Source organism: Styela clava, chromosome 14, assembly GCF_964204865.1.
Source record: "Styela clava chromosome 14, kaStyClav1.hap1.2, whole genome shotgun sequence".
Taxonomy (NCBI): Eukaryota; Metazoa; Chordata; class Ascidiacea; order Stolidobranchia; family Styelidae; genus Styela; species Styela clava.
The window spans coordinates 17,837,064-17,851,370 of record NC_135263.1 but is presented as its reverse complement, the minus strand read 5'-3'; the positions used below and the strand labels follow the sequence as shown (position 1 = coordinate 17,851,370).

Genomic DNA, 14,307 nt, shown 5'->3' with positions numbered 1-14,307 from the left:
AAGCGATATGCCTCGTCGCAATTTACATTTTCGCATTTTTTGCTGAACGAGAATTCAATTGTGAAGGGTAACTGTATAGCAGTATATTCAGTGCATATGTAGTAAGGTGAGTATGAAGAGCGTTCCAAACACTGTTATCGCTCGCTATTAAAATCTCGTTATCGAATTGTTTATTATGAAATCACTGTCTATGGGTATTTAACATATTTGCAGTTATGATTATGAAGCTTTTTATTGGCTGTGAACTTTGCGTTCAAGAATGACTAATCCAACTTGTAATAATTAAACTATGCAGCAAATCTTGCGTATCTCAATTCAGCATCTTATTATATATATATATATATGCAGATGTACAATGAAATACTGGAATAAATGTTAATATTTAGCGTTGTTGAGTCACATAGATTTTGACATGGAAAGGGATGAACCACACGTGCGCAGATACTTATGTGCTCTTTGTGAATGTGATCATGATAATGAATTAGAGCCTAATTGTTGTTGTCCCGATGATGAAAGACTCTTGGAACAAGTTTCAGAACATCGCTTGAGGAGAAGAATCAACTTGAATAAAGATCAGAAACTTTGTTCCACACATTATAAACAATTAAGAAATGGTCTTCTATTCGGTGGAGCAAATTTTCAGGAATGCTGTGCTCCATTCCATGTGACATCTCCAAAACGGAGAAAATTAACAAAATCGGTTCCACGTAGCTGGAATTCTTACTTTGGAACTGATTCACATAATGAAGGGTGAGTAAAACATTGTATTGCGGCTATAATATTTAAACGAAAGTAATTTAGGCAGTATATATTGGAAGACAAATGATCTAAAAAACTCAAGGTACTACAAGTGGCTTAAACAGGCAGTAAAGCCACATCAATGCTGTGTCAAAAGTTAACAAACAAATAAATAATTCAAGAAGGTAGCCCCTACTTATTTATGAATGTCATGAAATTGGGAATCTGCCCTGCAACACTAATATATTTGGACTGGCACTAAACAATAGAATGTTTCACTCAAGTGCTAATAAATAACGATATGGATCAAATGAGATGGATATTAGGTTAAGATAACAATTACATATTTATGCTGAAGGAGAGGACATCCGATAAGACGGTTGAAGCATGTGGCTGGCAAACCACAGCCCCTCGTTTGGTTTCCAGTTCATGTCGGGTATGAAATTAGTTGGCCAGTGATTTGTTTTAGATGAATTAACTTGAACCACCCCACGGCGGCAAGGAGTCCAGCAATCCTCTAGCATGTAGTTATCCCTCACATAATTCGAACCCGCAAACCCACGCAGAGTATTCAGGGTTGCGGTAAAGAGCGTATTCCCAACGCTTAGCACGTTGCGCCACACCAACAGATATTTTTTGAAGCAAGTTTAATATTATTTTCTCAGGTATCAATCACCCCAGAGAATTTGTTGGGAATGTTATTTAGTTTCTTTGGAAATTATGAATTCAGATGAAAGCTCATTTGATGGTGATAACAGTAATGAATATTACCGTTCGTTTCATAAAGGGTAAGGCTTGTTATTTCGAATTGACAGATACTTTTTTTTTAAAGATACGAATATTCATAACGACTTCTCTTTTTTCAAATCATTTTTATATTCTATTTACACAGATTTCGTTCTGCCAGTTTATTAACACTTTGTGGGCGCAACCACGCAGACAACAGTTTGTTCGGGAGCTCGTCATCCTTGGCGCTATCTTGTTCAAGCACTCCACAAACTTGGCATGGAGAAGGGGTTGCTCAAAAACATCGTTCTGATTGGAATAGAGATTCCACACAAGCCTACTCCACAGGTGCAATAAAGTCAAAATTAGATTTCCACGAAGAATCAGTAGAAGACATTGAGCCAGACCAGTTTGACCAAAGTATACCCAGCCTCTCCTCTGACGAGAATCAAATCCAAGAAACACTTCAATTACAACCTAAAAAAGAAGTAGAAAAGTTGGACATTTCGTTTGAACATGTGACCAAAAAATCGCATGTAAAAGAAGAAGAAAAAGTAGCTGAAATGATACCTGGTATAAATATAAATTTTAGTACGGTATTTCGTTGCCAGGAAGCATATATATTAGAAAATACACATAAATTTATTATACACAAATATTAGAATTTGTAAAATGTGATATTGTTTGAAAAAACGCAAATTTCTCTTATATTTAGATGAAAACTTGGCGACGAGTAATTTCAAACAATCCGATATGGAATTAGAAAGAATTAAGGAGGGCGATTTCAGAGCAGATAATGTTTATCCAGGTGCAAATTTATCAATTTTCATATAAAATTGAAGGAAAATATATTGCTCACATTCATATTCGTGTGATATTATTATGACACTATAATCAAACTATCTGCTATTTACCATCACCCAGGACCAAAACATGTAACCTGTGACGTGCGTTACACTTATGCGTTGCCACTGTGCCGAAAAGCTTATGAATGACTACAAGACTTCATTTTCAACGTGTAATTGAAATTGTGATTGTATTACATAAACTACATGAAATGACTGACCGAGTCATTTTGTGTCCGATCAATAGAGTATAATAACCCTAGAAGTTTAAAATGGAGGGGGGGGGGGGAGCGCAGGCGTGTCACAAAAACCCCAGAATGCTGTGGTGTTTTGGTCAAACTCGTGGAAAATCCCTTTGTGACTTTGGGGTTGTAAGTAGCATGTATTGTATGCAATTCCATTCGAATTGTCAAAGACTTTGTTTTACCCAATACTGCAGGGTTATGTATGTATTTGTTTGTTAATTGACTTAATTTGTCTGCAGATTCTCGAGATGGCTGTTCAATAGTAACGGAGACAATTGGAAAGGCTATTTCCGTGCCCTATCGCAACAATACCAAGCTAGAAGGTGTGAAAATCGATGTGCAATCTGAAAACGGGCCTGATATAGATAAGGTTGAGGAACCTGAAGCACAAATGGTGAAAAATTGTAACGATGAAAGGATTATCCCTGAAGTTTTTGATCCAATTCGTGGTCCTGTATTGCCAGAGAAAGGGCAACAGGAAGACGTCATCCCGAAAGATGACTGCGAAGAAACCCCTCAAAACATTGTTAATGAAATTGTAGATTTTCACAAAAAATATGATCCCAATATCAATCCAAAACACGCAGATATTGCCCAAGAAAGCCACGAGTGTCAGAGCCAAGTGAAATGTCAAGGTGCCGACAACATTTCCGAGAAGTATGCAATGGAAGTTGGAGATTATCCTATTGCCAAAGACGATAAACCAATTACAAATATACCAGGTTTTCAAAATGAGGAATTTACTGAAGCGACAAATCCAACAGACATGTTTGAAGGATTACGCAGTGGTAAAACTTCCAAAGATGATCTCTACACAGAATTACATGGATCAAAAGCCGACATTAATGAAAGCGGTAGTTCGACACCGACTACTGAAACCGATACCGACGTAGCAGAACTTACAGATTCACCAACGCCGTTTATGAAATCGGTACATGATTACGACGAAGAACGTGATAAAGTTTCAGATATACTGCACAGTGGTCTTCCTATATATTCGAACGACACTGTCAGCCTCAGAAGGCGAAGAATGAAAAATCGATCTCAATCGTTAATAACAGAAGCCGAGGCAGTAGAGGCAGAAAAAGATGAGAACGTTCCACAACGAATGTCCTTTCAAACAGTCGCTTCAGTTGTCAATCGCAGGACAGTATGGAGGCAAAAGCGAAGAAAATTTGGTATGACTTTTAATAAAGATGATCAACCAATCATCAAGGAAGAAGGAAATCAGCAAGATCAAGGTAAGGCATTACCCAAGTGAAAATGTATATATATTAATTAACAATGGAAATGTTCAGAATATTCTGTTGTAGAATTCTATGAATTGCAACAAAACTTGACTTTCTTATTAGATGAGTGCCAAATTTGATTTTAATATAGCCCTAACACTACTAGCTTTATAGACATACAAGAGAAGAGGGCAAAATAAATATTATCGACTGATCATTGTTGTTGTTTGGATTAATTGGATCTAGTTTATACCCTAATGTAATTCATGTATTGCTTCCCAAATATGAAGTTAAGAACATTGCAAATATTCAGTTGAGTTTACGCAAAACTATTTCCCTATCACTCCCTACCTCAATGCCGTATATTGAAGGATACGGTAGCAAGAATAAACATGATTATACTATGCAATTCAAGAGTCCCGCTGCTCACTTGTGTTACGTTAGCATAGTATTTGCAAATTTGCAACGGTAATTCGATTATTATACAACTGCAATTGTCTTCATAATAATGCATGTTATAAAGAACTTACTCATTCCTGGGTATGACATTTTTTATAATTCAAACATTATACTGAATCCTAACTAGGTAATGATGACAAATACAAAGAAATACTTATTATCATAAATTTGAATCTTGGATATTATTCCACAATAGTTTCACTCACAGACTTCAATAATCTATTTTATATAGTAACTTGTCTATTACCAGAATAAAAATGCTAAATATTTCTATGTTAGCAAACATAAAACGATGTTAATGTCCCATTGTTGACATTTTTACTAGTCGGCAACACCAGAGTAAACATTACTCACTCGATAAAACATCTCATGATTGTAAAATTCCATCATAATATGTAATGAAGGAGAGGTTTCGTGTATTTTTACCATTTTCTTCTTAACTTGCTGGACTATTGGGTTGTCATATACCCATCGAAATAATTTTTTTTAACTAGTTGAACATGATGTCCAGACCCAGTAGTGGGCGGCTACACAGATCAGCAATCACCCTTGACGACAACATAAATGCAGTAATTATTTTTACAGATCAAAATCAATCAAAGCAGAATCAGAATGATGACATCGAAAGCGAAGATGTTTCCGAAGTAATGGCAGCCATATTTCGAAATATTATCCAAGTTATTTCTTTGGATTATAACCCAAGCTCAACAAACGAGACAATCGTCAAGTTCTGTATATTTGCACTGCCGCTAATCATAATACCAGCCGTGCTTGCTTACATCATCATCCTTACGTGAAATAGTTGTACTTTTTATATATATGTGAAACAGTTTGAATATATATATATATATTATAAAATGAACTAAACAGGTGAAAGAAGGCTTTATTTTCTAAACATTGGGCGAGAAATAAACAGTAAGATTGTATGAGTCAACAGTTCGTAAAATTTTCGCGAGACGGCGTCGACACAGGATACGGTACAAATCTTATACAGAAGTTCTAATCTATACTATAATAATGATGAAATATAACTAACTATCATTACAATCCTCAAAAGGCGGAGGTAGGAGATACCGTACAGGCGTACACATAGATAACTTATTAGGTAAATAATGCGCACTTCGCCATCAGATAAAAGTTGAAGATGATTCCTCCTGTACAAGTCAAGTGAAAGCCAAATTGCTAAAACACAAAAGTTATAACGTTATGTAGAATCTAAGCTAACGAAATTATACCGGTGTCCTATTATGCGCAGGAATACATGGCGTCAAGGTGAAGTAGATGCAGCCTATGAAGTTTATTTGTTTTTAAAATGAGTACCGATAACTCCTGCAATGAATATAAGCATTAATGTGGTATTTGCCATTGTACCTTTGGTACTCCCGTACCGGTAGTATGTGTACCAGGTAAGACCTCAATTTTACTCCGATTTTCCTATTTTAGTTCTATTACGAGTTCGGGAAATGTCTGTTTTAGCCAAGTGAATATACCCCCTGCCCATAGGTTTCAGTCTCTTTACACAGCTTGATATTAAGTTAGGGTTGCCAACTTTGTGTTAAGCCATTCCGGGACACCTCAATGTCTATAATTTGAAAATTGATGCAACAAAAGCTTATGAGACACAAAAGACATCAATAGCAACAATGCGCGCCGCGCGCCAAAGAGTGATGATTGTGCAGCGTTATTCTCACAAACACCAAGCCTGTAAATAATTTTATCATAATTAGAGAAACTTGTGAAATGTTGGCTCTTTGAGGCATAAACGCAAAAAACTAAAACAGGGAAAATGTACAATTTGTGCCAAGTAGAGTATCTCAGTATCTCAAGTATATCACGCTAGCAGTGCCTTATATACTAATAAAAACAAGAAACACAAAATATTGTTACACACCGCAATCATAATGACTAAATTTTTCAACAAATCTCCAAATCTCACTGGATTAAGTTTTTTAAAGCTTTGGTAACCGTTAGACAATATTAATACGTTAGACTCTAACGCATTAATATTTATTCACGGTCTAACTTACTGTACTATTTTAAAAAATTAGCTTTTAAACTCTTTTCAGTTTTATTTTATAATTAAATAATTCTTTACAGTAAAATATAGGTTATCACATATATATTATAAGGATAAAAAAGGCTCACTAGTACCATTTTCTCTCGGTATAGCTTTTCTCCAAAGCTCTTTCTCTATGTGATATTTAGGGAGACCTAAATACTTACACTTCAACTCCTTTTTCATATGGAAGATATTAATAAGTACTAGGCTAAATATCAGTTTTAGTTTAAAAAAAACTAATAAATCTAAATCACCGTTGACGAAACATGTCTTATCCACAAGTTTCAACTCACTTCTATTTAAATTTCAAAAAAAATATTTGCGTTTATTACATCCGTTTCCAGTTTTGAACAAAGCCGACACGATTACATGGCCTTCCATTTCGGAACGACTTGGTTGTCAGTAAATTCCGGGACAACGGTAGCCCAGCCCGGGTCCGGGACGCCATACGTCAATTCCGGGACGGTTGGTAGCCCCATGTAGAATAGGCGAACAAAATTAGTTACTTCCATATTGGTACACATACCTCTGGGGCGCCGTACTTTTTACACAATTTGGCAGAGACGACTGAATTATATGGAAAACCACGAAACGCGGTTCCAAGGTCTACTACATATCTAAACATACAGCTGCCCTTGATTTATTGTTTTGTATCAAATTTTGCCTGAAATAAAACTAAATAATCCGATTACAAAACAAATAATTCAATATATTTTATTGCGCATAGTGCATATCAGTGCACAAAATTATATGACCAATGAGTAAACCTTGGTAAAATTAACGGTATATATGAAATATCAAGTGCAAGAATACTAATGTGTAATAACAAACAGTGGAGACTAACATAGTGAGGCATAAATGAAGACAGCTTCTTACGGCAAATATAAAAAACACTACGCAAAATATAAACTGCATAGCACATCTCTGTATCTCATTAGATCACGCACAGAATATGATTAAATGAGATTTAAAATTAATGTTTAATTATGTGTTATTGGTAGCTAACTGTAAGCATTTCTTTCGGTCAAATACAATCTTCATATTTCAAAATGATCAAACTTTTCAGTATTCATTCAATTTTGAGATGTAACATAAATGTTTTGAATATAGACGGATTAAATCAATAATATATAATAATCTCAAATCTAGCAGATGCTGATTACACCAGAATGGTTCTACCACTTACAGACAACGGTAAGGATGTTGACCTTGCGTTGCGCAAACCAATATATCAATACACATTACCCTATCATCGTCTGGCATTGGGCAAAGTAAACGTAAAGAAGTGTAATATTTGATTATCAAAATCAACAGTGATTTTGATAAGTCATTACTATCAATAAACACATGATAATTCTATGATAGCAAGACTATACAATACAGTAACGACCATATAAGTACCACTCAAGTTAGGTACCATTCGCCATGAAAAAAAGGCTCAAATAGAAGTAAGAATCAACCAAAATTAATTGGTAACAAAAATAGTTTTCCATTAAAAGTAACTCAACAAGGAGGGCAAATTATAGAGAAAATTTATATGAATTCTAGTTCTGCACATGCACAGTACAAGTCCAACAAATATTTCCAGATACAGCTTCTCATTGCTTCTATTCTGGGCATTTAAAGAGCACAGAATACATGACTTTCTTCAATTAGAAAAATCACCAAATGGCCTTATGGAACAGTTGTCTTATTTTTTCTGCTTTGACTTTTGAGCTGGCTTACTAGGCTGATTTGCCTTGAATCCAAGCTTTTTTTGTATTGTAGAGATGGCTGAAACTATCTCATCATTTGACTTGTAATTGTCTCGTATCTTGGCAAAAACTTCTGGCAGTTTGAAAGCCGGAGATTTAATTTCTTTTGCGACATCATCATATTCTGATAATTCAGCGATCACTGTACAGAAATTCTCAGCAATGTCGGCATTATCTTCATGTTTCTTGAATGCATCTAGCATGGTTCGTAAGCCAAGCATATCTGAACCCGGAACAATCACTCTAAATGCACATACTTCATCACATGTGATTATACTTGCAAGAGCCATAAATGCATTTTTAATTACTCTGGCATCTTTCATGTGTGTTTGAAGTGCTTCCACAATTAATGAAATAGCAATATCAGACAGCATTTCAATATTATCATCTTCGAGAGATAATGACCAGATTGCAGAACAAGCTGTTTCAACAACTTCAGGAACTTTGCTGTGCTGCTCCATAGCTTTACATACATCGCCAAGGCCTTGCTCTTTGGTCACGATGCTAGTATTGGTTTCATTGACTGCCAAGCTCCAGAGTGCACCACAACAATTTGCACAAATAGTTGCATTATCAGGAAACTGTCGCATAGCAGCTAGAATATCTTGAATGCCACCAATCTCCCCAATGACATCAGCAGCACATTCGTCTGCTGAAAGAGCCATAATGACCGAACATGCCACAGTTTGGAGATCTGAACTGGATGGATGCGATCGCATAGCTAAAAGTATTGGCTGCATTATTTGTTTTGAATACAAAATATCTCCATCGCCAACAGATCCAAGAATATTGGAAAGAATATTGCACCCGTGTATCTGGATATTTATCTCAGCTATATGGTCTGACATAGCTTTAACAACTTGTTTCTTTACGTTATCAGTAAAAGAGTTGCCAGGCAACTGTGATAATTCATCAAGATATTCCAATGATTGCTTTTGGGCTTCTTCGTTATCTGAATTTTTTGACATATATGCTATGACAGCCGGTATTCCCTGATTTTTTGGAAGAGGATCGGTTACAGCTGAGGAAGAAGTCTTCTTTTTCACAAGTGTTGTTTCAGGATTCAGCGACAAACATTCTTGAACATAAGGATATACCACCAATTCAGTCATGGTAGGTCTTTGTTGAAAATTCCTTCTCAGCATAGTACGAATAAGTTGACAAAGATTAGCAGAATATCCTGCTTTCCCAACATCGACAAGAGCATCTTCCAGACATTGTGGGTTTTGTTTTATCTCAAACAAAGAACTTGAAATCTGCACTGTGTCCATGGTAGAACAAGTGGCCATTTCTAAAATAATGCATCCGAGAGACCAAACGTCACTCCTCTCATCATATGGCCTATCCATAACCTCAGGAGCCATCCAATTCATTGATCCAACAGTTGTTCTTGTGCGAGTTCGTGCGTCACCCATCACGGTTGCCACTCCAAAATCTCCGATAGTAATATTTAATTGCTTGGTCATGAATATGTTGCTCGGCTTCAGATCTCGATGAATGACTTGTTTATTGTGAACAAAGACCAAACCTTCAATCATCTGTCCTGTCCATTTTTTGATAATCATTTCTTCAATCGGTTCTTGCTTCTGTCGTTTTGTTTTGATGACTTTTGCCAAATCTCCCATTTCATAAAAATTCATCACTATGCAGACGAACATAGCAGATTCTTCTTTATCCCATGTCACAAAGAATTCTTTGTATCCACAAATAAATGGATGTTTCAGCTCCTGTAGTGCCATGGCTTCTTTGAAAGCTTTATTCGCTTCCCCTTCATCATTGCATTCTACCTTTTTGAGCACATATGAGCCTTTATCCATTTTGCTTTCCACAAGGTATACTGAACCTTGAGCTCCTTTCCCCAGTCTTTGTAGAACTCTGTAATTCTCCATCAAACTTATATATACCTATACAAGTTCCTAAATACTGTAATAAGTATATTATGAACAAGGAATAGTTAAAATGAATTAAAAATTATCGAAATATGTATTCAAAATCACGTTGGTTAATCAAACGTTATAAGAAATAAGCTGTTGATACTATAATATGATAATGATAATAACTGGGTATATTTGGTTTGTTGGTAGAAACATATTATATTCTCCATCGAAATTCATCATCCACAAATATATTATTTCAATAAATGAATCTCAGATATCATCTGATATTCTTGATAATTGTTATTTAATCAAATGATAACATTTAACTAGTGCTTTGATTCAATTCGGGAATTTATCTGAGTTTTGCAAAATAATTTATACTTAAACATCACCTTACACTGATGCTACAGAAGGGTCATAAATCATGATCAATTATTTACAGATTTTCCGATAACCTCAAGCACAACATAATATAGGTCATATCCCGTTATACAGCAATTTCCAATAATTTGGAAGAATATATAATAAAGATACACCCAATTTATTGATTTGACAAATACTGTACCGTACTATAGTGGAAATATAAAATAAAGGATAGAAAAATGGATGTGTCATCTGGTGAAAGGAATTAAAGCAATGAAGGCTTTTTGTCTTCAATATGCAATAGAATAAAGTGAATTTCCTTCGATATGGAAGAATTTATTAACCATAAATTGGAACATGAAAATTTTTGGTCTATTTACAATATTAGTCTTCAATTTTATTATACAGTTATAGTAAAATTAGAAGAAAGTTGTAAGTCTGATTGTTTCTGTATACCTGAAACGGTCTTACTACTTACTGAATACAGCGCGAAACACCGCAAAGAGCGCAAAACAGTGCGAAACAGCGCAAAACAGCGCGAAACAGCGCAAAACAGAGGGAAACAGCGCAAAACAGTGTGGAAACAGCGCGAAAGTGCGCAAAACAGAGGGAAACAGTGTGAAGCAGAAAAATTTTTTGCAATGAGTTCGGGGCACCTTGTTTTGAGTTGGAGTACCACGCCAGCAAATTAAAAACACAAACCAACGTATGTAGCCAGTAATGCTGTAATGACAGGTCTGCCCCTGCTGGTGACACATTTTGGGTACCATAATTAAGAACATTTTCCATATGGATATGGTTGGCTTTAGGGTTAGGGTTAGGTAAAAGGGACCTCCAGAAGTATGTGCACCAAGATGGCGCACAACCTGAAAAGAGTATGTGTGTGTGTAGCGGATTCAGGTTGTGCGACATATTGCTGCACATACTTCTGGAGCACCAAAAAGGTAGATAAAATTTCGCATGGTGACCTATAATCCGGTACATAACCTTGTAAATATGCCGGAAATAGCGCCATAAAACCATGGCGAGAGGCGCCGTGGTTCTTTCGTGGCAGGAGGTGGTAATGACTACGTCTCCTGTTTTGCGCTGTTTCCCTCTGTTTTGCGCTGGTTTCCTTCTGTTTCGCGCTGTTTTCCTCTCTTTTGCGCTGTTTCGCGCTATTTTGCGCTGTTTCGCGCTCTTTTGCGCTGTTTCGCGCTGTTTTGCGCTCTTTGCGGTGTTTCGCGCTGTATTCAGTAAGTAGTAAGACCCTACCTGAAATAACTAATAGCAAAATCGGTACAGGTAGATTAAATTTATATTTATGGCTTTGGAAGCTATTAATTGTCTATTGTTTTCAATCCTAATAAACAAAAACAATTTGATTCTCTGGTTTTGATTACTAATTAGAATCGCAATATCCACACAGCCGAATCATTTTTGTTACAATTCAACAAAAGCACTAGGCCTACTGAGTATTTCCAATGAACTGTTCTTCAAATGAGACAAACAATTGAATATAAAAGACAGGGCCAATAATCAAAAACATACAAGAAATTGAGAGTTAAGAAAAAAGTAAACTCTCAATATCGGCAAAATATTAATCACCGAAAGTTGGTTTTGGGGGAACAATAAAACCAAAGCAGCGTATTCACTGAAATATGAAAAAAATGAAACTCAACTGTTGGATTTCATTAGCAAATAAGAATACAACAGTCAACTGTCAATAAAACATGCATTCATTATTACCCATGAAAACTCTATAAGTCTTATAATACACCCTGACTTCTGCCACACCACAACGGTCACGTTCTATCATTATTGCTGAGTGGCTTTAATAACTAGTTGTAGGATAACACCTTGTCAACCATGTCCATTCATCGAAACGTATGAAACTGGGTAACCAAGGTTCATTTTTGACATGGATCTATGATCATCATACAATAACGGAAGTTACTTTCTCATTTCTGGTGCAGTGCAAGCATGACATACTATGCTATACTAACCAAAGCCTATAAGTACACATGTAAATAATAGTTCTAAGAGTAAGGTATCGGTGTTGCAAGTTCAGAAGTTATAGAAGGTAAGCGAAATCATAGCTATTATACTTTATAACCTAAGACTGTAAGACAGTAACGATTAGCTCGCTGTCAGACATAACGAACGGTACTATTGACGAGCAATAAGTCACGATCACGCTATGATATCGTCTCTTACGCCCATTGCTATGTGATAAAACAACGCCGAGCTTCCACCAATGCTGCGCGTCGCATCAGCGTGACGCATATGGTTGCTATGGCTACAAAGATCATGCTAGATTGCCCATTACGAACCGTCGCGTGAAATCAACGCGTAATACCATCTATGGCACCACCTTATGGCATAAAAATAATCCTCATAATGTCCAATAATGTATTCCACGTCTTACCATTGATGACTACATACATTGTTAAGGTATCAATGGTCTTACGTTGATGAATTATTGGCATGATACAAACAAAGTATGAGACTTTCTCCGGGTTGTCCAATCGTAAATAAATAGTAATCTCTAAAAGCTTAGTAACGAAACAACCACTTGATCGTAAATCGCCGTTGTTTGGTATGAATATAAAAAGACAGTTCCGCAGATATTTCAATATTATATCCCAATAACTACCAACAAAGAAAAAAATGAATGTTATAAATAAACTATGTTATGTGAATAAAGTATATAGACGTTGATAGGATGTACATACAGTATATATATATATATGTACAAAAGACCAGCTAACATGTCGTATAAGAAGATCGCAGTATTAAAAATTCAGATTCGTAATAATTGTAATTAATTTCATGTTGTGTACCCGCGGAGATTAATTATGAAACGGATTAAATGAAAAAAATCTCAAATCTGTAAATTCATACGACCTATTTCTTGAAGTAGTAAAGCATTCATAAAACTATTAAACTAAATAAAGCGTTTAACGTCTTATCTTTTACAATATTTGTTATATATTCGCGCGACAACCGAGTTACATTGTTAATTTAACCTAATTTTAGCCGTGAATACACATAAATAAATCGATATTCAATAAATTATCGTTATCCATTGTTTTTGTGTGGTATAACTTTTGGAGTTTCGCAGTTTGATGTTACCAACGACAGTAAACTTAATCATAGATCTCGGTTCAAATTTACTCCACAATGAAAATGGAAGCGCTCTGATCGCAAGATCCAGCAGGTACATACCGTTTTATCTTTATGTAAATACATACCTTAATAAATTGGATTTATATACCTTATATTATGTGCCCAGCAATGTTCCCTCTGACTTCGATTAAAGCTTAAATGACATTTTAGGTGAATAAACATGTTTATGTAAGCAAGATACTGTGTACAAGTTGTGTTGTAAGTTGTAACCAAATCACCAAAGTTTGGCTTAGCCACGGCTTATCATCTGGGTAACATGCCAAGCTGGGTGTAGGAATAGTTAGCAATTCATCCATGGAATTTACACCCGCAAACACATGCTGCGTGAACAGCGTAGCGATACTGAGCACAAGGAGTATCACGCAAAAAGAGCGATATATACTTAAATGGTAAAAACAGAACTTACTGAAGGTTAGCCCGCGCATAGTTATTTTGTGCTGAAAAGCCACATGTTTAAACCGAATTTGTTACCCGATCTTCACAAACTTTTTTGAGGTTATTCAGGAGTCTTATTGCACACCAACACAAATATATTTCTGTACCAGAGTCAGACTTCTTCAGACAAACATTCATCAAACCGCCTTCACTCTTGCTACAGCATTTTTGCATTATAAGCATACGAATCCATCGGCACAAAAGTTAGAAGACGGATAAGTCTCGTAGAAACCAAAACGATATAACAATATTTTTGGCATTTGCGACGCGTAGTCATTTTTACAACTGCTGCAGTCGCCTGATAGCCTGAAGTGGAATTTTGCTAAATTCAGTTGAAAATTGACGATTCGAGGCGTTTTCATTGGGTTCTTTTTATTCAAGACACGGAAGGGACATGATTCCAGACAGC

General features: G+C 35.8%; 2 protein-coding genes across 3 annotated transcripts; one reads left to right on the top strand and one right to left on the bottom strand.

Annotated features, from left to right (window-relative positions):
* Positions 1-328: 328 nt before the first annotated feature.
* Positions 329-5,129, top strand: LOC120341036 (uncharacterized). 2 transcript variants are annotated; one of them, XM_039409462.2, is made up of 6 exons: positions 329-750; positions 1,404-1,526; positions 1,631-2,037; positions 2,180-2,272; positions 2,794-3,795; positions 4,828-5,129. In XM_039409462.2, exons 1-6 carry the CDS (start codon positions 413-415, stop codon positions 5,037-5,039), a joined length of 2,175 nt encoding a protein of 724 aa, XP_039265396.2. In that variant the 5' UTR covers positions 329-412; the 3' UTR covers positions 5,040-5,129. The 2 variants fall into 2 exon arrangements, with proteins under 2 accessions (XP_039265396.2, XP_077975924.1); XM_078119798.1 differs by lacking the exon at positions 2,180-2,272.
* A 1,872-nt stretch (positions 5,130-7,001) lies between these two features.
* Positions 7,002-9,994, bottom strand: LOC120341037 (serine/threonine kinase-like domain-containing protein STKLD1). The gene has a single exon (XM_039409463.2). The coding sequence runs from the start codon at positions 9,942-9,944 to the stop codon at positions 7,992-7,994; it is 1,953 nt and encodes a 650-aa protein (XP_039265397.1). The 5' UTR covers positions 9,945-9,994; the 3' UTR covers positions 7,002-7,991.
* Positions 9,995-14,307: the final 4,313 nt, after the last annotated feature.

Excerpts from the sequence above, each read along its gene's own strand:
- LOC120341036 (XM_039409462.2), top strand. The coding sequence starts at position 413 with ATGGAAAGGGATGAACCACACGTGCGCAGATACTTATGTGCTCTTTGT. Across the intron at positions 2,038-2,179 it reads AGTAGCTGAAATGATACCTG|ATGAAAACTTGGCGACGAGT; the intron begins GTATAAATATAA and ends TCTTATATTTAG. Across the intron at positions 3,796-4,827 it reads AGGAAATCAGCAAGATCAAG|ATCAAAATCAATCAAAGCAG; the intron begins GTAAGGCATTAC and ends TTATTTTTACAG.
- LOC120341037 (XM_039409463.2), bottom strand. The coding sequence starts at position 9,944 with ATGGAGAATTACAGAGTTCTACAAAGACTGGGGAAAGGAGCTCAAGGT.